The sequence below is a fragment of the Oncorhynchus masou genome, chromosome 1 (genome assembly GCF_036934945.1).
Source record: "Oncorhynchus masou masou isolate Uvic2021 chromosome 1, UVic_Omas_1.1, whole genome shotgun sequence".
In the NCBI taxonomy this organism is placed as follows: Eukaryota; Metazoa; Chordata; class Actinopteri; order Salmoniformes; family Salmonidae; genus Oncorhynchus; species Oncorhynchus masou.
Window position 1 is genome coordinate 2088813 of NC_088212.1, and position 15123 is coordinate 2103935.

At 41.0% G+C, this 15123-nt stretch overlaps 1 protein-coding gene across 1 annotated transcript in view; it reads right to left on the reverse strand.

The window, feature by feature from the left end:
* The window catches only part of cfap299 (cilia and flagella associated protein 299), a 299483-nt gene extending 294816 nt beyond the window's left edge, over positions 1-4667 (reverse strand). Inside the window, exon 1 of the mRNA XM_064972046.1 lies at positions 4495-4667. Coding sequence (XP_064828118.1) covers positions 4495-4605 — 111 coding nt within the window. The 5' untranslated portion in view covers positions 4606-4667. The remainder of the gene's footprint in view (positions 1-4494) is intronic.
* Positions 4668-15123: the final 10456 nt, after the last annotated feature.

The window sequence follows — 15123 nt, forward strand, 5'->3', positions numbered from 1 at the left end:
CACAGCCATTTAAGGAGGAGTGGGACAACATTCCACAGGCCAGTCAACAGCCTGATCAACTCTATGTGAAGGAGATGTGTCACGCTGCATGAGGCAAATGGTGATCACACCAGATACTGACTGGTTTTCTTATCCACGCCCCTACTTTTTTTTTTAAGGTATCTGTGACCAACAGATGCATATCTGTATTCCCAGTCAAGTGAAATCCATAGATTAGGGCCTAATGAATTGATTTAAATTGACTGATTTCTGTATATGAACTGTAACTCAGTAAAATCGTTGAAATTGTTGCATGTTTCGTGTATATTTTTTTTCAGTATAATTTAGCCCTTTGATTCAATTTTTTCTTTGTTGGATTGATTAGACTGATAGAAATGAGCAAATTTTCAGGAAATAGATGGTGTTTCCATGATGCTAAACATTCTCTGCCTAGGAATGACCCAACTGTCCCTGGGAGGTGATGCTGAAACAAGGCACACATTAAAGTGAATATTATATTGAAGCTGGGAGGTGGTGCTGAAACAAGGCACACATTAAAGTGAATGTTATATTGAAGCTGGGAGGTGGTGCTGAAACAAGGCACACATTAAAGTTAATACTATATTGAAGCTGGGAGGTGGTGCTGAAACAAGGCACACATTAAAGTGAATATTATATTGAAGCTGGGAGGTGATGCTGAAACAAGGCACACATTAAAGTGAATATTATATTGAAGCTGGGAGGTGATGCTGAAACAAGGCACACATTAAAGTGAATATGATATTGAAGCTGGGAGGTGGTGCTGAAACAAGGCACACATTAAAGTGAATATTATATTGAAGCTGGGAGGTGGTGCTGAAACAAGGCATACTTTAAAGTGAATGTTATATTGTGTCTAATGACCTAAACGAGGCCTAGATGGTGACTTGTTTATAAACCTCATCTCTTTAATACCACATGAACAAAGTAGGCAAGGAGATAATAAGATAAACGTACCATTTATTCCTGTCAGGGACCACATGGGGCCATGTTCGGTTTGCTTATGGAAATCAACCAACTGGGTTCAAATACACCACAGACAGTGTTAGCCTAGACATTTGCTAAGGGAGCGAACGCTAGATGGATTAAAGATTGGACAAGAAGGCTGAGTTAAAGCCTAGACATTTGCTAAGGGAGCTAACGCTAGATGGATTAAAGATTGGACAAGAAGGCTGAGTTAAAGCCTAGACATTTGCTAAGGGAGCTAACGCTAGATGGATTAAAGATTGGACAAGAAGGCTGAGTTAAAGCCTAGACATTTGCTAAGGGAGCTAACGCTAGATGGATTAAAGATTGGACAAGAAGGCTAGGCCTAGGTGCAGTAGAATAACGATTGTATAAAGCTAGAGATTTCTCAACGATCTCCTGGAGGGCCACCAGACAATGACAGTGCACATTTTGGTTCTAACCAAGCATGAGCACATCTATTTCAACAAATCAAAGACTTTGTGATAAGGTAACTCAGGTGTGCCCGTGCAGGGCAAGCACAAAAATGTGCATTGTCTGGTAGAAAACAATGAGTTGAACAGTTGAACAGTTTTTTGGACTATTTCTGAATAGTATTATCAAAGATTTGAATAACTAAACAAAGATAGCCTGTCGTTTCCAATGGGAACAAATGATTCATAGTGGGCAGAACAAGCAAGATGGTGGGCATAGCCAAGCAGGAGCTAGCGAGATCCTATCGGCACATTCTAGCATACATCTGCATATTTCCATTAGGAAACGCCTCCTCTGTGAAGTGTGCGTGTGCAATTACTGAATTTGGCTTTGCAGTCCATCTAAACAACACAATTTTGGCGAAGGTTAAAGTATTCAAAACGTAGTCCGCTCTGTTGATTACAGTTTCTCGTTTTGGGAACAGAAAACTGTATTAAGATTAAATGTTACCGATCAAAACCCATCTTCTCCCACTGGGCTTCCTGTACTAACTCGAGTATCTTCTCCCACTGTCGGCCACTGGGCTTCCTGTACTAACTCTAGTATCTTCTCCCACTGTCGGCCACTGGGCTTCCTGTACTAACTCTAGTATCTTCTCCCACTGTCGGCCACTGTGCTTCCTGTACTAACTCTAGTATCTTCTCCCACTGTCGACCACTGGGCTTCCTGTACTAACTCTAGCATCTTCTCCCACTGGGCTTCCTGTTCTAACTCTAGCATCTTCTCCCACTGTCGACCACTGGGCTTCCTGTACTAACTCTTGTATCTTCTCCCACTGTCGGCCACTGGGCTTCCTGTACTAACTCAACTATCTTCTCCCACTGTCGGCCACTGGGCTTCCTGTTCTAACTCTAGTATCTTCTCCCACTGGGCTTCCTGTTCTAACTCTAGCATCTTCTCCCACTGTCGACCACTGGGCTTCCTGTACTAACTCTTGTATCTTCTCCCACTGTCGGCCACTGGGCTTCCTGTACTAACTCAACTATCTTCTCCCACTGTCGACCACTGGGCTTCTTGTACTAACTCTATCGTCTTCTCCCACTGTCGGCCACTGGGCTTCCTGTCCTAACTCTAGTATCTTCTCCCACTGTCGGCCACTGGGCTTAATGTACTAACTCTAGTATCTTCTCCCACTGTTGACCACTGGGCTTCCTGTACTAACTCTACTATTTATGACATAAACTGAGTATGTAGTATGCGCATTGGTCATAGTAAGGGTAAAGTTAGTATGCCAAAAGTTCCCGGATGTTGTACTACATTTGGCAAAATACCAAATATAAACTGGGTGGTTCGAGCCCTGAATGCTGATTGGCTGACAGCCGTGGTTTATCAGAACGTATACCACGTGTATGACAAAACATATTTTTACTGCTCTAATTATGTTGGTAACGAGTTTATAATAGCAATAAGGCACCTCTGAGGTTTTTGGTATATGGCCAATAAATCACGACTAAGGACTGTATCCAAATACCACACCCCTCGTGCTTTTAGTATACAAGCAGTGGACACTATTTCCGTGCTTTTCGGGCCCCTAATGCAATTCTTCAGAAATCAGAAAATGGAGGAAAATAAGCAGCCCGAGTCCGACGAGAGCAGATACTAATTGCTTTCACTAATTATGACTAATGTTAATTAATGTAATGACTTTTAAAAGAAGTTACTTTGGCTGACAATTTGTTTGATACGGTATCCTTAAGAACCGCATAGCATATCATTACAGAAGTATGCATGTTAGCTAGCTCCATGACCAAACGTCAGTTGGCTACTAATTTACATGGAAATTGCCAGTATATTAAGGGTGCGTTCGTAAATTCGGTCTGGCTATCTACTCCAAATTCAGAGCCCTCTTTAGCCAGCTAGCTTGGGTGCTTGACTGCAGTCCTGAGGTCAGAAAGCTCAGATCAACCCCACTCCTCGGCCAGAGCGTCCAGTGTGCGCTCTGAACGCTCCCTATTTACAAACAGACAACCTGACAACGTTTTGAATATACAATCGCCCAGAGCGCACTCTGGCACTCTAGAATGAATTTACCAACACACCCAAAGTAGTAAGATGTCTGGCCAGTAATGTGTTAATGCCAACAAGCTAGCAAGAGGTTGCGTTGCAATGGCATCAACTTCCGGTAGACAAGCATAATACGCTCAACTGAAAGGACACCATTCGTTTTTTTTTTTTTTTAACTAGGTAAGTCAGTTATGAACAACTTCTTATTTACAATGACGGCCTAGGAACAGTGAGTTAACTGGGGGGCAGAACGACATATTTTTACCTTGTCAGCTCTGGCATTCAATCTTGCAACCTTTCGGTTGCTGGCCCAATGCTCTAACCACTAGGCTACCTGCTGCCCCAACAGTATAACGTTACTAAAAATGAACTAATAGTTTAAAGGATGAGAGAAGTGCTACACCTGGTGGAGAGAGATTGTACTACAGAAAGTTGCTTTATGCGTGCTGTAAGTTACATGACACGACCCGATGTAACGGAGGGTCCGTTTTTTTTTACTTTTCTCCAATACTATAGATCCATTACAATGTCGATCAACGCCTGGATAGAAACCTAGTTCACACCCCTGATTTTGATGTCAACACAGTGAGCTACAGTCCCATTAGATTTTTTTGTAGCCTCGTTTGAATGTTGCGGTTGCGCACATTTGTACGGAATGGGGTGAGTTTACGTTATTCGAACATAGCTTTTGACTTTGTTACTCAATGAACCTACCAATGACTGCCTCACTGAAGTCAAGGCCTATACTGCCACCTACCGCCTGATCATTTTGACTACCACAACAAACAAGTTTCAAGGTACACTACAAAGTTTGGTACGATACTTGTTCACATTGCGCAAGGGGGCACAATTAATAGCCATGTCAACCAGTAATGCCAACTGCATATGTCAAGCTATGTTATATCTATCGCTAGGTTAGCTGCTATAGCTACGTAACGTTAGCGAAAGGACGTTTTGACTCGCCAACGTCGTGTGGTGATAAACGCTGGCAGAAACTTATCGAAACACATTTGCAAAACACTTTTACTTTACCTCCAGATAATACAAGTCCAACGACGTAATTTGAGAGTCGAGGAAATCTTCGTATGTGTGAAATTCTGTCACAATATTGTCGAGAGCCGCGGCAGCGTTGTCCTCCTCCATAGTTCACCGGTTACCATAGCAACCCGCTGGAGAATCACTACCAGAAGGCGCTATCGCTCATTCAAATCAAACTTTATTAGTCACAAGCGCCGATTACAACAGGTGTAGGTAGACCTTACTGTGAAATGGTTACTTTCAAGCCCTTATTAACCAACAATGCAGTTTTAAAGAAAATAGCCCGTCTTTGCCAAATATACTTGGTATCTTTACTTACACGAAATGAAACCAGATGAAATGAGGACCGTTATATTTTCAATGGACCATGGTAATTATATAGGCCCCAGTTTAAAGGAGGATATTGAGTGAGTTTTGGTTCACATGATGTGCCAACAGGTGTCTTGTGCTGCTGTGCTTAGAATGTTATATCCGTGTATTGTTTTATTTTTAGGCCTATAAGTCAAATGTATTTTACTTACAATTTTACCAATCAAATGCAATCGGTTAATGCTGACCAATACATTTTGATGTTGTCCATTGATATTAAAATAGACTAAAAGGGGCCTACATGTAGCCTGTAAACCATGGAATTGATAAAGCATTGGAACAACCCTGTGAAATTGACCAAAAAAATGTCAAACAAAATGTACAAATCCAAAATAATTATTGCATAATTATTACACAATTGTTTCCTATATATAGAAGCCAAAGCATATATCTCCAGCAGTGGCGACCTGTCATTCAGAGCCCCACCTGTTTAGCTAAAAATAAAATATATATAGTATTATTATTATGCCCTGTTTTGCATGTCGTTTTGGTATCAATACACGTCACATATTAGTTTGCAAAAAAAAATAAATGATTGAGTTAATAAAGCCGAATAAAAAGCTTTCTTGAGTAAGAAGAACCAAAATGCCAGTGTTTCAGTCGAGCTCAGTGCTTTCTGTGCTGGTGGGGCAGCCAGCAGAAAATACAGATCGTGATTGGCGCAGTGTTCTGTCACTCATGGGAACATTACGTCGCCGCAATATCTACGGGGAGAGCTCGAAAATGCAAGCAAGCCCCTTGGGTGCTGCCATAGATTTACACTAGAAGTGCCCATCCCAGCAGGCTCAAGGTCATTGGTCACAGATAAAATGTCAAATCACGTTATATCTACAGTAGCTTTCATTGGACTGATGTCAACGTAATACTTTCTAAATCTTAGCTAGCAAGCTGGACAAGCAGTCAACCTCATGAATGAAGTCTACTATCTACTGGCAAATCCTCCTCAATCCTTGTCGTATGAAGAGAAATTGTAGATAAAACGTATCGTGCTCATCAGCCATTGGACATCAACATTACACAACAAGTTGGAAATCGTAAATAGAATAATGAATGGTTTGGAAGCAATCAGTTGCTAACTGCAAGCGCTGCGATGCAGTCACTAGCCTGCTATCCCAGTCATGAAGGACGAAGCTTGGCCCCTCTTGATTCTCATTGGCTGAAGTCAAGTTAGGGGTTATACAGTACCAGTCAAAAGTTATGTGTGTCCTATCAGCAGCATACCACCCTGCAACCCACTGCTGGCTTGCTTCTGAAGCTAAGCAGGGTATGTCCTAGATGGGAGACCAGATGCTGCTGGAAGTGGTGTTGGAGGGCCAATAGGAGCCACCCTTTCCTCTGGTCAAAAAAAAGATGGTCCCAATCCCCCAGGGCAGTGATTGGGGACATTGCCCTATGTAGGGTGCTGTCTTTCAGATTGAATGTTAAATGGGTGTCCTGACTCTGGTAACTAAAGATCACATGCCACTTACTGTAAGTGTAGGAGTGTTGACCTCGGTGTCCTGGTTAAATTCCCAATCTGGCCCTCATATCATCCCCAGTTTACAACTGGCTCATTCATCTCCTATCCCCTGTAACTATTTTCCAGGTCGTTGCTGTAGTCAATTTACATTGTAAATTAAGGGTTAAATAAAAAATACTAATTCAAGGGTTTTTCTTCATTTTTACTATTTTCTACATTGTAGTATAATAGTGAAGACATCAAAACTACGAAATAACACATATGGAATCATGTAGTAACCAAAAAAAGTGTTAAACAAAACCAAATATATTTTTGATTTTTCAATGTAGCAACCCTTTGCCTTGATGACAGCTTTGCACACGCTTGGCATTCTGTCAACCAGCTTCATGAGGTAGTCACATGGAATGCATTTCAATTAACAGGTGTGCCTTGTTAAAAGTTAATTTGTGGAATGTCTTTCCTTATTAATGCGTTTGAACCAATCAGTTGTGTTGTGACAAGGTAGGGGTGGTATACAGAAGATAGCCTTATTTGGTAAAAGACAAAGTCAATATTATGGCAAGAACAGCTCATATATACAAAGAGAAACGACAGTCCATCATTACGTTAAGACACTAAGGTCAGTCCATCTGGAAAATTAAGAACTTTGAAAGTTTCTTCAAGTGCAGTCGCAAAAACCATCAAGTGCTCTAATGAAACTGGCTCGTCACAGGGAAGGAAGACCCAGAGTTACCTCTGCTTCACAGGATAACTCTAAACTTATCAGCCTAAGTAATTGCAGCCCAAATAAATGCTACAGAGTTCAAGTAACATACACATCTAAACATCAATTGTTCAGAGGAGACGGTCAAATTGCTGCAAAGAAACCACCACTAAAATGTGCTTTGATTTAAAGGACACCAATAAGAAGAAGAGACTTGCTTTGGCCAAGAAACACGAGCAATGGACATTATACCGGTGGAAATCTGTCCTTTGGTCTGATGAGTCCAAATTTGAGATTTTTGGTTCCAATCGTGTTTCTTTGTGAGACACAATAGGTGAATGGATGATCTCCGCATGTGTGGTTCCCACAGTGAAGCATGGAGGAGGAGGTGTAATGGTGTGGGGGTGCTTTGCTGGTGACACTGTCAATGATTTTAGAATTCAAGGCACACTTAACCAGCATGGCTACTACAGCATTCTGCAGCAATAAACCATCCCATCTGGTTTGCACTTAGGACTATCATTTGTTTTTCAACAGGACAAAGACCCAACACACCTCCAGGCTGTGTAAGGGCTTTTTGACCAAGGAGAGTGACGGAGTGCTGCATCAGATAACCTGGCCTCAACCCAATTGAAATGGTTTGGGATGAGTTGAACTGCAGAGTGAAGGAAAAGCAGCCAACAAGTACTCTGCATGTGTGGGAACGCCTTCAAGACTGTTGTAAAAGCATTCGTCATAAATCTGGTTGACAGAATGCCAAGAGTGTGCAAAGCTGTTATCAAGGCAAAGGGTGGCTATTTGAAGAATCTCACATATATTTAGGTTTGTTTAACACTTTTTTGGTTACTCCATGATTCCATGTGTTATTTCATAGTTTTGATGTCTTCACTATTATTCTACAATGTAGGTGTGTCCAAACTTTGGACTGGTACTGTATGTCACTCTCCTATACTATACCTGTACTATATTCCCAACAACAACCCCACCGGTTGTAAATACACTTGTTTTCAGCTGATATAACTTGTATCATTATTATATGGCTCTGAAACCCATAGCCAAATGACTTCAGACTGAGTATTTCTTACCATTTATTTAGTTTTATAACAGGTTGTGTCCATTTATTTACAGTAGTGTGTTGATTAATTATTGCTATTTTCAGTGAAATTCATACAAAAGTCAAGAGCTGCGTTACCCACGCCTCTTGGAGGGAACGCAACACCCTGCTACAATCAACTCCCCGTGGAGTGAAAGAGGTATGGGACTGGAGGTAAAGAGGTATGCGACTGTAGGTGGAGGTATAGAGGTATGCGACTGTAGGTGGAGGTATAGAGGTATGCGACTGTAGGTGGAGGTATAGAGGTATGCGACTGTAGGTGGAGGTATAGAGGTATGCGACTGTAGGTGGAGGTATGCGACTGTAGGTGGAGGTATAGAGGTATGTGACTGTAAGTGGAGGTATAGAGGTATGCGACTGTAGGTGGAGGTATAGAGGTATGCGACTGTAGGTGGAGGTATGCGACTGTAGGTGGAGGTATGCGACTGTAGGTGGAGGTATGGAGGTATGCGACTGTAGGTGGAGGTATGCGACTGTAGGTGGAGGTATAGAGGTATGCGACTGTAGGTGGAGGTATAGAGGTATGCGACTGTAGGTGGAGGTATAGAGGTATGCGACTGTAGGTGGAGGTATAGAGGTATGCGACTGTAGGTGGAGGTATAGAGGTATGCGACTGTAGGTGGAGGTATATGACTGTAGGTGGAGGTATAGAGGTATGCGACTGTAGGTGGAGGTAAGCGACTGTAGGTGGAGGTAAGCGACTGTAGGTGGAGGTAAGCGACTGTAGGTGGAGGTAAAGAGGTAAGCGACTGTAGGTGGAGGTATAGAGGTATGCGACTGTAGGTGGAGGTAAAGAGGTATGGGACTGTAGGTGGAGGTAAGCGACTGTAGGTGGAGGTAAGCGACTGTAGGTGGAGGTAAGCGACTGTAGGTGGAGGTATAGAGGTATGCGACTGTAGGTGGAGGTATGCGACTGTAGGTGGAGGTAAAGAGGTGAGCGACTGTAGGTGGAGGTAAAGAGGTATGCGACTGTAGGTCTCCAGTTTCAACTGGTCTGCCTTATTATTATTCGACCATGCTGGTCATTTATGAACATTTGAACATCTTGGCCATGTTCTGTTATAATCTCCACCCGGCACAGCCAGAAGAGGACTGGCCACCCCACATAGCCTGGTTCCTCTCTAGGTTTTGGCCTTTCTAGGGAGTTTTTCCTAGCTACCGTGCTTCTACACCTGCATTGCTTGCTGTTTGGGGTTTTAGGCTGGGTTTTTGTACAGCACTTTGAGATATCAGCTGATGTACAAAGGGCTATATGAATAAATTTGATTTAGGTGGAGGTATGCGACTGCAGGTGGAGGTATGCGACTGCAGGTGGAGGTATGCGACTGCAGGTGGAGGTATGCGACTGCAGTTATAGAGGTATGCGACTGCAGTTATAGAGGTATGTGACTGCAGGTGGAGGTAAGGATGACAGATGCAGAGAATTTGACCGTTAACAGGGAATGTATTTCCTTCACACTTTAATTTGGGGAAAGGGGTCTGGAAGGAACAAAAGCAAAGAACCACCTCTACTACCCACCCATTACTTACCTATCTTAGCCTGCTAACCAAAATATAGGGGATGGTCCACCCAGGTCTTATCTAGGGTGCATAGACAGAGTATACAATACGGGTATAAGTATGCCCGCAGGCCTCTTGCCTAAGCACTCCCAAGATACCTCCCCCCCCCGGGGAACAAATGAAACAGAATAATACAAACTGAGTGAACAATTTCACTAATCAAAAACAGTCCTATGGCATACACAAACGTCAGCAAGGGCGGCTACAAAACACTTTACAAATTATACAGACCAAAACACAGGACGTACCAAGAAGCTCTTTCTAACAAAGGAACACTGGTTTTTAAAGCTGCAGGAGGAGTCGGTAATTGAAAACAGCTGTATCTCCTGACGAGAGGACGGGGTCAGAGCTCCAATCAGCAATGGGGGCCGACCAATCAGCTGCTTAGTATCCAGGAAGCCATTTCCTGAAACACACATATACAAACCCACAACACAGAAACTGGGGAACGTAGCAAATTGGCTATAACATGAGTACAAAGTGAGTGTGTGTGTTTTTGTGAGTGTATACAGTGTGTATAATAATGTCCCATCATAAAAATGTATCCCCAATCAAATACCTTTGTTTTTTTAAATCCAATCTGGCAACACTCAGAATTTGACAGCCTTGAATAAGATGCATTAGAAAAGAAATGGTGTAATGTACACAAAAAAAGTGGAGCCTTGTATTAAATGCATTATGAAGAAAATGGTGTAGGCCTACTGTTGCCTACATGAAAAAAAGGTCCGTCCAGACTACAAGTTCACCAGTGTTTCAAAGTATTAAGCCAAAACAAGCATAGAAAACAGTATTGGAATTAATACAAAATAAAAAGTAAGGCTATTATAAGTATTTCAGTGACCCGCCAAAAAAATAAATGAATAAATTTGAGGTTGTAAGGCCACTAAATAGGAAAAATGCCAAGTGGGGTGAATAGTTTCGCCACTGTAAGCCCTGGACAAAATGTAATTAGACCAATTTAATCATATTACTCTGGAAATTAATTTATTTAACTAGGCAAGTCAGTTAAGAACAAATTCTTATTTTCAATGACGGCCTAGGAACAGTGGGTTAACTGCCTTGTTCAAGGGCAGAATGACATTTTTACCTTGTCAGCTCGGTGATTCGATCTTGCAACCTTTCGGTTACCAGTCCAACACTCTAACCACTAGGCTACTTGCCACCCCATATATACTGAGATCATGTGACACTTAGATTGCACACACGTGGACTTTCTTTAACTAATTATGTGACTTCTGAAGGTAATTGGTTGCACCAGATCTTATTTAGGGGCTTCATATACAAATACACCAACAATTATAATAACAGAAAAGATGATACAACAATGCATTGTATTTTAACTGAAAAAGGAAAAGGTTCCCTAATACAGGAACACACACACACAGACAAAGATATATATATATATATATATATATATATATATATACACACACACACACACATAGACAAAGAGATATATATATATACACACACACATAGACAAAGAGATATATATATATATATATACACACACACATAGACAAAGAGATATATATATATATATATATATATCTTTGTCTATCTTTGTCTAAGTCAGATCCTGACAGTACATTTAAAACATGACCTTGTTGTGTGTTATCATGATGGCATAGTGAAACGAGAGGAGCATCTTTCTCATTTCTTCCCACATAGTATTTAAAGTTACCATAACTTACCTTGTTAAGTAGGGCTATATTCTCCATAAAATAACATATATTCCCTTAAATTCAAGTTCCCATAAGCCTTCAGTTTTCATATTAAAACATTCAACTAACTTAATCTAATGTCACAGTCATAATGTTTTAGTGGGTAGGTTCCATACGTTGAGGTAAAGAGGTAAGTGACTGTAGGTGGAGGTAAGGAGGGGTAGTGGTCTATATATGGCCAAACATCTCATGCCAGGCTGTGGTCTAAATGTCATTCTACTTAATGTATACATTTATACATGAAATACAAATTCACTCTCTCAGGCCCTGATTGCTTTAGGTTGTGTTTAACAAAGCATTGTAACAAAGAAGGACAACTCTACATTTAGTTCTGTGAACATGGATATCAATGTGTTAAAATATCCTGCCTTAAAACCAACAAACTAAAGGTTCAACAGTTGGGACTCTTAGTCCGGAAACCAGTTTTGATTTGGGGTTATTAACTTGTATACAATTTTACACGTAATATAAAAAGGGATGCTCCAAGATAGGGAAGGACATTCAACAAGCACAGCACTTACACAAATGACTGATGATTGGCTAAGAGAAATTGATGATAAATAGATTTTTGGGGCTGTTTTATTACACTCCATTGCGGATTTTGATATTGTCTATCAGTCACCTGATGAAAAAAACGTATCTGTTATGGCTTTACATCCCCTGCTATATTGTCGATAAAGAGCTACCTGTTTAACAGAACACAGAGGAAGTTCTTTAATGGAAGCCTCTCCAACAAAATCCAGGTAGAATCAGGAATTCCCCAGGGCAGCTGTCTAGGCCCCTTACTTTTTTCAATCTTTACTAACGACATGCTACTGGTATGTATGCAGATGACCAACCACTATACACGTCAGCTACTACAGCGACTGAAATGACTGCAATACAGTTAGTTTCAGAATGGGTGGCAATGAATAAGTTAGTTCTAAATATTTCAAAAGCATTGTATTTGGGACAAATCATTCACTAAACCTCAACTAAATCTTGTAATGAATAATGTGGGAATTGAGCAAGTTGAGGTGACTAAACTGCTTGGAGTAACTGGATTGTAATCTTTCAGTTAAAACATAGATACAACAGTTCCCTGGGCGCCGAAGACGTGGATGTCGATTATGGCAGCCCCCCCGCACTTCTCTGATTCAGAGGGGTTAAATGAGGAAGACACATTTCAGTTGGACAACTGACTAGGAAGCTTGGACAGGGAGAAGTCTGTCCATAATAAAGTGCTGCTCTGCATTCTTTACAGCACTATCAACAAGGCAGGTCCTACAGGCCCAAGTTTCTACATTATTTACAGCACTATCAACAAGGCAGGTCCTACAGGCCCAAGTTTCTACATTATTTACAGCACTATCAACAAGGCAGGTCCTACAGGCCCAAGTTTCTACATTATTTACAGCACTATCAACAAGGCAGGTCCTACAGGCCCAAGTTTCTACATTCTTTACAGCACTATCAACAAGGCAGGTCTTACAGGCCCTAGTTATCACACCTGAACTACTGTTCAGTCATGTGGTCAGGTGCCACAAAGAGGGACCTAGGGAACTTTATATTGGCCTATAGCAGGACGTCACAGCTGGCCCTTGGATGTACACAGAGCGCCAATATTAATAAAATGCATGTCAATCTCTCCTATCTCAAAGTGGAGGAGAGATTAACTTCATCACTACTTGTATTTGTGAGAAGTGACATGTTGAATGCACCGAGCTGTCTGTTTAAACTACTAGTACACAGCTCAGACACCCATACATACCCCACAAGACATGCCACCAGAGGTCTCTTCACAGTCCAAGTCCAGAACAGACTATGGGAGGTGCACAGTACTACATAGAGCCATGACTTCATAAAATTTGAATCCACATCATGTAACTGATGCAGCAGTAGAATCATATTTATAAAACAGATAAAAATATACCTTATGGAACAGCAGGGACTATAAAGCAACAAACATAGGCACAGACACATGCATACACACGATAAAATACGCACTATACACACACATTAATTTTGTATTGTGGATATGTGGTAGGAGAGTAGTGGTCTGAGGTCAGACACTTAATATGCCGTGAAATCTGTTGTGAATGAAAACCTCAAGGATCCTCCCCCTTTTCTCCTAAAATGACCCAAATCTCTGTAGCTCAGGACCTGAAGCAAGGATATGCACTTTGATGTTTAATTTCTACAATGTAGTTGAATATAACACATTAGATCTGGTAAAAGATAATACAAAGAAAAAAACATGTATTTTTAAACATTTTTTGTACCATCATCTTTGAAATGTATTATTCCAGCCCCGGCGCCATTTAGATTTGAGTGTATGTGCAAAGTTTTAGACTGATCCAATGAACCATTGTATTCATGTTCAAAATGTATTCCAAATGTGTCTAATTGGTTTATTAATATATTTTCAAGTTCATAACTGTGCACTGTCATCAAACAATAGCATGGTATTATTTCACTGTAATATCTACTGTAAATTGGACAGTGCAGTTAGATTCACAACAATTGAAGCTTTCTGCCAAATATCAGATGTGTCTATGTCCTGGAAAATGTTGTTACTTTCAGCCTCGTGCTAATCACATTAGCCTACGCTAGCTCAACCGTCCTGTGGGGGGGAGGGTTCCTGTAGAAGTTGTTTTTAAAATGGTGTAACTGCCTTAATTTGGCTGGACCCCAAGCAGCAGCTAATAGATATATTAAATACAAATACAATAATAGTAATTAGATACATACGGTAAAACTAAATACAGAACAACATTTTCAACGTTTTGGGAAACATGCCATTTGAGCACTCTTGGCACTTAAGTTTCGTGACCTTCGGATGAGTTACTTCTGTACCTACAAAATATCAGAACTCAACATCGAACACATGATGCAGTATGCTTTTGGCCCATTTTCAATGATGTTGACTACTTTCAAAATGTATTCTCCAGAACTGCTAGACCGACTAGCATCAAATTTGGTATGTAGCATCTATGTACTAGGGATGTGACAAATGAACAATTTTCCTTAAAAAGGTTAAACAACCATTCATAGTAACAATAACACAAATGTATAAAATTCATAATACAACATTCCCCAGGCTTCTACATCGTCTAGTTAGGCTCTAACACGGAGAATGTTTTGTGATTCTACATCGTCTAGTTAGGCTCTAACACGTAGTTAGGCTCTAACACGGAGAATGTTTTGTGATTTTACATTTTGTGAGAGAAGAAAAACTCTGTAGTGACTGGGTGTCTTTTTAAAGTGTAAACCATATTTTCCAGGCCTCGAGCTCAAGCAATATGTCGGCTATGAGCATGAACGGTGTTGCCCGTCCAACAGCGCCACCGTGTGGCGAAACTGAACAGATCTGAATGTGCTTGCCAATGTCGAGTCTCAACAGCGAACATTTTCACTACGTTTTGTTACAATATGAATGTGTCTTGATTTATGTGCAAGACCACACCCACGTGATTGATTATTGGCCATGTTTAAGACACCAGACTGGAAAATATTGCATTGAGACATTTGGTCAATTGACTCTATATACATATATCAAGTTGCCTCTAGATAGGCCCAGTAGTTCCAGAAGCACAGTGTTTTTCCAGAGGCAAATTTGAGGAGAAAGGCCCTACAGGTCAGATGGGGTGATTGCATTTTGAATTGCTTGTTAGAGCCAACATTTGGCCTTCGCCCGTGGTCCTTCACCATGGTG